The sequence below is a fragment of the Onychostoma macrolepis genome, chromosome 05 (genome assembly GCF_012432095.1).
Source record: "Onychostoma macrolepis isolate SWU-2019 chromosome 05, ASM1243209v1, whole genome shotgun sequence".
Classification (NCBI taxonomy): domain Eukaryota; kingdom Metazoa; phylum Chordata; class Actinopteri; order Cypriniformes; family Cyprinidae; genus Onychostoma; species Onychostoma macrolepis.
In genome coordinates this window covers 15,961,043-15,971,277 of record NC_081159.1, presented here as the reverse complement: position 1 = coordinate 15,971,277, position 10,235 = coordinate 15,961,043, and the positions used below count along the sequence as shown (strand labels likewise).

Below are 10,235 nucleotides of genomic sequence, written 5' to 3'. Positions count from 1 at the left end.
TAACAAAAACCCACCAATTCACTATCTCAACAAGTTAGAATACTTCATAAGACCAATAAAAAAAATAAACATTTTTAGTGAATTGTTGGCCTTCTGGAAAGTTTGTTCATTTACTGTATATGTATTCAATACTTGGTAGGGGCTCCTTTTGCTTTAATTACTGCCCCAATTCGGTGTGGCATGGAGGTGATCAGTTTGTGGCACTGCTGAGGTGGTATGGAAGCCCAGGTTTCTTTGACAGTGGCCTTCAGCTCATCTGCATTTTTTGGTCTCGTTTCTCATTTTCCTCTTGACAATACTCCATAGATTCTCTATGGGGTTCAGGTCTGGTGCGTTTGCTGGCCAGTCAAGCACACCAACACCGTGGTCATTTAACCAACTTTTGGTGCTTTTGGCAGTGTGGGCAGGTGCCAAATCCTGCTGGAAAATTAAATCAGCATCTTTAATAAGCCGGTCAGCAGAAGGAAGCATGAAGTGCTCCAAAATTACTTGGTAAACAGGTGCAGTGACTTTGGTTTTCAAAAACCACAATGGACCAACACCTGCAGATGACATTGCACTGGGGCTTCAAGCAAATTGGGCTATGAGCTTCTCCACCCTTCCTCCAGACTCTAGGACCTTGGTTTCCAAATGAAATTCAAAACTTGCTCTCATCTGAAAAGAAGACTTTGGACCCATGGGCAACAGTCCAGTTCTTCTTCTCCTTAGCCCAGGTAAGATGCCTCTGACGTTGTCTGTGGTTCAGGAGTGGCTTAACAAGAGGGATACGACAACTGTAGCCAAATTCCTTGACACGTCTGTGTGTGGTGCTCTTGATGCCTTGACCCCAGCCTCAGTCCATTCCTTGTCAAGTTCACCCAAATTCTTGAATAGATTTTGCTTGACAATCCTCATAAGGCTGCGGTTCTCTCAGTTGGTTGTGCATCTTTTTCTTCCACACTTTTTCCTTCCACTCAACTTTCTGTTAACATGCTTGGATACAGCACTCTGTGAACAGCCAGCTTCTTTGGTAATGAATGTTTGTGGCTTACCCTCCTTGTGAAGGGTGTCAATGATTGTCTTCTGGACAACTGTCAGATCAGCAGTCTTCCCCATGATTGTGTAGCCTAGTGAACCAAACTGAGAGACCATTTTGAAGGCTCAGGAAACCTTTGCAGGTGTTTTGAGTTGATTAGCTGATTGGCATCACCATATTCTAATTTGTTGAGATAGTGAATTGGTGGGTTTTTGTTAAATGTGAGCCAAAATCATCACAATTAAAAGAACCAAAGACTTAAACTACTTCAGTCTGTGTGCATTGAATTTATTTAATACACGAGTTTCACAATTTGAGTTGAATTACTGAAATAAATGAACTTTTCCACGACATTCTAATTTATTGAGATGCATCTGTATAGTTGAGTATCATCAGCATAACAATGGAAACTTTTGTTGTATCAGGTGCCAAACATCATTGGCACAATCGCTGTATTAATAGGCTACTGATCACAAACTTGCGTGCTTGTTTTCCTCACCTGTCACCCACATGACAAAGTTTATCTCTATCAATAGGCTACATGAGATACAACACAGTGTTTGGCATAAAATGGGCCTTTGTTCCCACAGCATCAACTTAATCAACTAGGCTATAGAATCATATTAGTAGTTGAATAAAGTGATTTTGTTTGCTTACAGTGTCAGGGTATTTTTCCTGACCGACTGTTGTCTTCACACTTTGAAGATTGATTTACACATATCTGTGGTCTTCGAGACATTATAAATTATGTCTTTTAAAAGACATTATAAGTGATGCATTGTGATTATGACTTAATGAAAAGGTTCTGAGGCACGCGTCACTCATTACCATAACAACAGCAGAGCCCTCGCGAGCGTGACCGACCTCAAACACGCACACACACAACCATAAGTAACAATGAATGGATATTATATTCCATTAATTCCATTTAGTTTCCACAAACACTGAATGACAGAAAGATTTAGGCGCCGTTGTTCTTAACTATTCGATATTCCGATATTTTCTATTAATCCCGCAGGCCTAATACTGTGGGAAAATCATAAACAGGGCTATGTGTCAGAAGATAGTTATTAATAAAAAGTTGAATGGCTGCAACCGGCTGCAACAGATGTCGGTTGGGTGAGTTCGGGCGGTTTGTGGCGGACAATAAGTGACCATGTGCCGCCTGTTAACATACAGCTGTTGGAGCTGACCCACACAAAAGCGTCATCATGATATTTCCCCACCCATCCTCCAGAGCAGCCTGAGCGTCTCTGCATACTGCACAACAAAAGACACACACACACGTTTGTTTTTGTGAAAAGTGGGGACATCCCATAGGCGAAATGGTTTTTATATTGTACAAACTGTATGTGCTATTTCCCTACACCAACCCTACACCTAACCCTACCCCTTACAGGAAACTTTGTGCTATTTCGGATTTTCAATACACTACATTCTGTGTGATTTATAAGCGTTTTGAAAACTGGGGACATGGGGTAATGCCTGAAAAGTCACCTTCTCCTTGTAATACCTAGCTATGTCATACCCTTGTCATTATACAAATGTATGTCCTCATTTGTCACAAAAACGCACACACACACACACACACACACACTTGTGCCTGCAGACACAAAGAACATTGCAAATAAAAACTTATGTCCTCCCCCTGCCCGCACGCGCCACAACGACCATACTGATTGTGTGTGTGTGTGTGTGTGTTTGGGCGACAGAGGAAATAATTAAAACAGAAACGTGAGCTCGATAGAAGTAGCCTACAGTATACCACTCAGGAACCATAAAAAGTGAAATCATGAACATGGAATATATTTTTTTATTGAATGATAAAAACATAATAATTTAATAAAACGCCCATGTTACAATTTTTTATATTGGTTATATAAAAATGAATAGCCTAATGAAACTATATTTTTTACTGTGAAAACATTTTTAAAATTCGTGTTTTTTATTTTCAAACCTCACAAACTTCCTTTATTTAGGATCCTAACTGCATTCTGAAGCATGTAGAGCATAATACTAATACTAATAGCCTGCCAAAACAGCTAGGTGATGTAAAGGTGCAATAAGTAGCATTTCTATTTGTTTTATTTTTATTTCTAGGAAGCATATTGTACCTGCTGGAAATATTTTCCATAGAGGCTCATTGAAGACAAACGTTAACAAAACAAAACACTAGGCTACAGATCGTCCGTAGAAGTAGCCTAATAATCTATGCATATAATTATGTGCATATATTCAAGGCGTAGGCCTACGAGTAATAAACTAATTCTGAAATTCGACATAAGTGTAAAACTTGCTAAATTTATTTTTAATAGCCTACCTCACAAAATAAAGGAAGATTCATCAGGTTTTCATACTTGAGAACTGTGCCCATCTGGTCTGTATCACTGTAATTAAAATTCCCTGTTTTGATACAGGCAGCAGTGTGGCTATCTTCAATTCTAACTCCATCAACACCACTGCCACATGCAGCAGATCAATTTAATCAGGCCAATATTATGCCATATGTCCCAGCTGACGTCACGTGCAGGGGGGCAAGGCGTATATAACGGCATCCATTCATCAAGACATTCAATGAAGACAAACCGCAAGCGCTGAAGAACGAAGAGGACGAGTGCGCTTTTCCTCTGAAGAAAGTGGACTTTTATGGACCTGACCAGGATTTCGTACCAGGACATCAAACTGTTTTTATCTTAATCTCCAAACACTTTGAAGCTTGGGAAGTAACTGATGAAGATACCTTTGTGTTACTGTAATAAAGTTTAGGATTAACTGAGCGAGATGGCGCATCTGTCTTTGTACTGCCTGCTGTCTGTGTCGCTTTTGCAGTTGGTAAGGAGCCAGTTCAGGGCTTGTACTTCGTTTATCATTTCACTTTCTCTTTAATGTGAGTTTATAGATATTTGCCCCTTAGGTATAGTGTTCTGTTTATTATTTCCAAAAGTTTCAGAAGTTACATACGGTTTCTCTGTTCGCGAACAGGTGGCTTCATCGGGTGTATTTGAATTGAAAGTTCACTCGTTCAGCACGACACGCCGCTTCTGCAGGAGGACGCGAGACTGCAACATCTTTTTCAGGATTTGTCTGAAGCATTCGGAAGACGTTATCTCCGCTGAGCCTCCGTGCACCTTTGGAACCGGACAGACAAATGTCCTGCGAGCGGACCAGAGCTCTATAGCCAGCAGCGCAGCCATCCGGGTGCCTTTCCACTTCAAGTGGCCGGTAAAGTTCATTACGCACTAGATTAACTTTAGTAAACAATATTCTAGCGTTTCATGGTGTAGGCCTATTTAGTAAGATGAACATTCTTTACATTACTGTCTCTTACCTCAGATGCCCTTAAGTTTAACACTTACTGTAAGACCATAATGCAACAGTCTGGAACGGTCAGTTCATAACAAATATGTGACCCTGGACCACAAAACCGGTCATAAGGGTCAATTTTTATTTATTTTTTTAATTGAGATTTATAGGCCTGCATCATCTGAAAGCTGAATAAATGAGCAAAGAATCTGAGGGTGCAAATTTTTTTTAAAGCTGTCTAAAAGAAGTTCTTAACAATGCATATCACTAATCAAACATCAAGTTTTAATATATTTAGGGTAGGAAATTTACAAAATATCTTCATGAAACATGATCTTTACTTAATGTCCTAAGGATTTTTGGCATAAAAGAAAAAAAACGATAATTTTGACCCATAGAATGTGTTGTTGGCTATTGCTACAAATATACCCGTGCTACCCGTGACTGGTTTTGTGCTCCAGGGTCACATATAAGTGGAAGACAATGGAGAATGTTTGCTACACAGTTTCAGCAAAGATGATATGATATGTTTTTAACATCTAAAATAACATCTCGTTCTTTTCAGGGGACATTTTCTCTCATTATTGAGGCATGGAATGCTGAGTCTCCAAAAGAGCATCATGACTACACAGGTGGGCTACACAGTATGATGGAAAGCAAATATAAATTTTTTTTTTTTTTTTTATTATTCAATTATTCTTTCAAGCTTAAGTTTTTCTTTATTTTTCCACAACAGAGAATCAAAACAACCTGATCAGTCGTTTAGCAACACGAAGGCGCTTGGCGATTGGAGAAGACTGGTCTCAGGATGTTCATTTTGGAGACCAGAGCGAGCTCCGTTACTCGTATCATGTTTTCTGTGATGAGTATTACTTCGGTGAGGCGTGTTCGGATTACTGCCGTCCTCGTGACGATACACTGGGACACTACACCTGTGATGAGAACGGAAACAGGGAATGCCTGGAGGGATGGCAGGGAGACTACTGCTCTGACCGTGAGTACCACCTGTGTGTGTCAGATGCTCAGAGGTCTGTTTAGTCCTTTGGGATTGTATGTCTAGGACTCTGAAAAGAAGCAGTCCCACTCCCTTTCCTGATCAGTCTGTATTTATGTGTGATTGTGGTTTGTGTGTGTTGGAACCTGAGCAGCAGCAATACATCCCCTTATCTCTCCTATCTTTGTGTGCATGTGTGTCTGATGGAAGCTGAGCTTCTCCTCTAGAGCTTCTACACTTCTTTTGTTCAGCCGAACAAAGAAACCCAACAGATACATGCTAGAGGGTCATTCTGTGTGTGTGTGTGTGTGTGTGTGTGTGCACGCTTGCCACAGCTCAAAATACAAAAGAGTGCATTACCTCTGTCAGCTCACCAGCTGCTGGCCCCAACACTTAACACACCCATTCATCTGCCCTCTCCAGGGGGCGTGGCGAGTGTGTGTGCGTAACCCCCCCCTCTGTCTCCTCCCATAGCCATCTGCTCTTCGGACTGCAGCGAGCGGCACGGTTACTGCGAGTCACCTGGTGAGTGCAAGTGTCGTCTGGGATGGCAGGGGCCATCCTGCAGCGAGTGTGTGCATTACCCGGGATGCCTACATGGGACCTGCTCGCAGCCATGGCAGTGTGTGTGTAAGGAGGGCTGGGGAGGCCTCTTCTGTAACCAGGACCTCAACTACTGCACCAACCACAAACCCTGTGCTAATGGCGCCACCTGCACCAACACTGGACAGGGCAGCTATACCTGCACCTGCCGACCAGGATATGGGGGCACAAACTGTGAGCTGGAGATTAATGAGTGTGATTGCAACCCCTGCAAGAATGGTGGCAGTTGCAACGTAAGTCCATGCTCACATGATAATAATAAAACCATATTTATATATAAACAATCATGATTTAAAAGTGTATACATAATAATAAAACAATATTTACATGTAAATCAATTTAGAATATATATATATATTTACACACACACACACACACACACACACTACATTTTACATAGCATGCAATTTTAGTAGATGTTGCATGTTTGTTCAAAAATAGAAACATTTGAACACTTAGCTTTGATTTAATGTAATTTATTCAAAAATAATATTAATAAAAAATTTAATAATAAAAAAAAAGTTTCAATTTATGTGTCATGATTCAGGTTGCGTAAATATGCTCTGATGTGCTTTATGTGCACAAATTATTTGAGACCTGAATGCTAAAACTTTGCTAATATCTATATCTTTCTCCTTCCCTGCAGGATTTGGAGAACGATTACTCCTGTACATGTCCTCAGGGATTCTATGGGAAGAACTGTGAGATCATTGCAATGACGTGTGCGGATGACCCCTGCTTTAACGGAGGGACGTGTGAGGAAAAATTCACTGGTGGCTACGTCTGCCGCTGCCCCCCAACCTTTACTGGATCCAACTGTGAGAAAAGACTGGACCGCTGCAGCCACAAACCTTGTGCTAATGGTAAGTGTTTGTGCTGGACATTGCATTAACAAAATGTGTTTTACTTTAAAGTTGCAGTTCACCCAAAGGTAAAAACTGTCATTTACTAACCCTCATGTTGGGTTTCTTTCCTTTGTGGAACACAAAAGGAGAGGTTTTAAAGAATGCTCACACTGCTCATTTAATGAAAGTTGTTGGCGAACACAGACTCTCAAACTCAAAAAAAAAAAAAAAAATCAGTAAAGTATAGGGCTGGGTATCGAGTTCGATACTTTTTAGGCACCGACCGAATTGCCTCGATTGATACCATCGAGTATGGAAAATCGTCTCAAATTTCGATACCTAAGGGGTTAATCTCATCAACCTCAGTGAGGCAATAAGCCTGCAGCACTAGGTTTGTTCGACTAGAAGCGGCTTTGCGCAAATTGATCAGTGTTTGACATCACTGATCAATGATTTGAAAGCTTACGGAGCAGTCTGCTCTCTATCGCGCGGTTTTGTTTACTACACACAGACTGAAGCGCGCGTGATGCTCGCGGTGATTTCAGCGTCTGCCATCTCACTAAATGAGGACATTAACATATGAACAACATCTCCAGAACTGCTCTGAGAGTCACTTCATTAGCATTTTACCATTTGATTTGAGTAAAACTAGCGTCATATCATATACACACAGAACTGTAAAGGTTTTCACGGCAACCCGTCAAAATAAAAGTTCGGTTTAACTTGGAAGACACTGCGGCAGAAATATATTAATATTGTTCAGCAGAATGTACATACTGCTACTACTAGGCTGCTATTAAAATTATTAAAACTTTATTTTTAAGTAATGATCACACAACATTTCTTCCATGTTTTAATTTTAATAGTAAACCCCCTTTGTTTGCCTAAATAAATAAACTTTGATTTTCAATCATTTAAAGATAAATTAAATTAATGTTTTATGCCTTCATTTGAAAACCAGAACATAGAATTTCTGAGGAAAAATAAAACATTTCATAAGGCTATTTTAAGAATAAATTTGAATAAACTCAATTTTTATGCATTCAAATAATTAGACATACTACAGCAGAATTTAATAACAATAAGACATGATGAAAGAAAATAAAACACCCACTTATGAAAGTGGATAAAGATTTTCAATATCTTGAAGTCTTTAACAACCTAGAATAAATGAATAGAAATGATGATTCTGTCTGAGCTATGTGTTTTAAAACAAACGCGCACTAGTGTAAATGTAGCCTAACAGATGTGTAAACTGAAAACTATTTGAACTTTATTAAAATGATTTGCACTGATTTATTGTGTTGTATATATTTTGTTCCTTTGTGCAGTGGCTCAGGAGATGAGGCTTTGAGTCTGTATAAATGGCAACAAGCTGAAAAAATAAAACCAAGTTTTAAAAAATAATGTAATCTTGTTAAAACTGATTTCATAAAATTGGTATCGAAAAAAGTATCGTTCAGGAACCGGTATCGAACTCAAGGTATCGTATCGATATCGAAAATTTTTAAACGATGCCCAGCCCTAGTAAAGTAGCACATATGACCCTCACACTAAGTCTTCTAAAGGTTGTTTTACGTGAGGGGAAAAAACTGCAATTTAAGTATTCTAAAAATCTTGCTTGACAGCTGTGGTCACCATTCACTTTGGTTAAATAAAAAGCAGCTTAGACTTTCCACTAAGCGTTTTCAGTTCTAAACATTTTTACGCAACCACACACATGTACATGTGATACTGTTACAGTATCTGTTACCTCATATCTAACATCTTCTCTTTTCTGTTGTAGGCGGTGAGTGTGTGGATCTGGGTGCTAGTGCTCTGTGCCGCTGTCGCCCTGGTTTCACCAGCCCTCGCTGTGAGACTAACATCGACGACTGTGCCCGCTACCCGTGTCAAAATGCCGGAACATGTCAAGATGGCATTAACGATTACACCTGCACATGTACACTAGGTTTCACCGGTAAAAACTGCAGCCTCCGAGCAGACGCTTGTCTCACAAACCCCTGCCTCCATGGGGGAACGTGCTACACACACTTCTCTGGACCAGTGTGTCAGTGTGTACCTGGGTTCATGGGTCCAAACTGCGAGTTTCCTGTGCAGGGAGGTATGGAGCAGATGGCGCCCCGGGTTGGACAGACCTCACCTTCAGCGGTGGCGGTGTCATGTGTATTAGGTGTGCTGGCTGTGTTTTTGGGAGTGTGTGTGGGACTGGTGGTGATCAGGAGGAGAAGGCATAGACTGCGCAGACAGCAGCTATGCGATTCAGTGTTTAATGATTTGGAGACAGTGAATAATTTAGACAGGCAGCACTATCCCTTTGACAGAGACTACAATCAGGTGAAACCCTGCAACACTGAGGGGAGAATTTCATTGGCGGCTTCTCACACACTGCCTGCTGGGCAGGACTTCCTGTGGAGTGCTGGGGGAGGACTTAGATAAGGCAACACACACTTGTACACTCATAAACTCATGCATACACTAATGTAGACAAGTGAGCATAAACACAGACACACAAACTCACATGCAGGGATAAGAATTTGGATGTAGCACTTGCTTTGTCTTAAATATTATTAATGAATGAATGAATGAATGAATGAATGAATGAAGTATGTAATGACTGAATAAGGGATTGGACCTTTGCCATCTGTATAGGTGGAAGACTCTGTAAACCAAAAACCAAAAGAAATAAACAAGCACATCGTTGTGCTGGGCTTTGTGAATCTGTATTTCCATATGAAGACCGACACAAGCCCTGAAAGCTGAAACGGACTTAGGTTGCAGAACTCTATACACAGAGACCTGATATCTTTATACAAAGATAAAGAAGTGAAAATAACTCTATTCAAAGAGAGCTAAGTAAGGAAATACCTCTATTGAAAGAGAAAAAAGTTCAGTTGAAGAGCAGGATTAGGTGTTCTCTAGTCAAACTCTGGGCTTTGTATAGGACTCATTAAAACAACCTTTTTTTCTCTCTTATAAGAATGAGAATATCACTTTTGTTTATTTGCCAGGATGTTGCCAGCAACACGTGTTTTAATAAAAAAAATGTAATAATAAATAAATAAAAATGTGGTGAGAAAGGAAGCAAGCAACAGTCAGGAATATGATTAAACTATGTTCTTAAGACCAAATGGTAAGATTTTGCTCCAGTTTTGTATTGCTTATTAAGCAGTGTGTTTTCTTCCTCGACTGATATGGGGAAATGTGTCATTAGTTCTTAAATGTTAAATTACAAAAAAAAAAAATCTAATTTTCTTCAACGGGGTTTTTGTCTAATGAATGTGTATTTCTTTTGCCAGATGTTTCCTATTAATTTAATCCTAAATTTATGCCTAAGTTTCTATTTTGCATTTTTGTACTTTTGCTTTCAATCATTGTCTTGTCTTTGTAAAGAATTTATGTTAATTTATTTTGTATGTGTCTTTGTTACTTTAATGAAAGAAATAAATTATATGAGAAACACCTCATTTTTTTA

The 10,235-nt window shown here is 39.7% G+C and overlaps 1 protein-coding gene across 1 annotated transcript; it reads left to right on the top strand.

Moving 5' to 3' along the window:
* Positions 1 to 3,591: 3,591 nt before the first annotated feature.
* On the top strand, positions 3,592 to 10,212 carry dlb (deltaB). Its single transcript, XM_058776303.1, has 7 exons — positions 3,592 to 3,847; positions 3,998 to 4,237; positions 4,884 to 4,950; positions 5,055 to 5,312; positions 5,787 to 6,148; positions 6,562 to 6,778; positions 8,547 to 10,212. The coding sequence occupies exons 1-7, from the start codon at positions 3,797 to 3,799 to the stop codon at positions 9,197 to 9,199; spliced, it is 1,848 nt and encodes a 615-aa protein (XP_058632286.1). The 5' UTR covers positions 3,592 to 3,796; the 3' UTR covers positions 9,200 to 10,212.
* The last annotated feature ends 23 nt before the right edge of the window (positions 10,213 to 10,235 follow it).

Excerpts from the sequence above, each read along its gene's own strand:
- dlb (XM_058776303.1), top strand. The coding sequence starts at position 3,797 with ATGGCGCATCTGTCTTTGTACTGCCTGCTGTCTGTGTCGCTTTTGCAG. Across the intron at positions 3,848-3,997 it reads CTGTGTCGCTTTTGCAGTTG|GTGGCTTCATCGGGTGTATT; the intron begins GTAAGGAGCCAG and ends GTTCGCGAACAG. Across the intron at positions 6,779-8,546 it reads CCACAAACCTTGTGCTAATG|GCGGTGAGTGTGTGGATCTG; the intron begins GTAAGTGTTTGT and ends TTTCTGTTGTAG.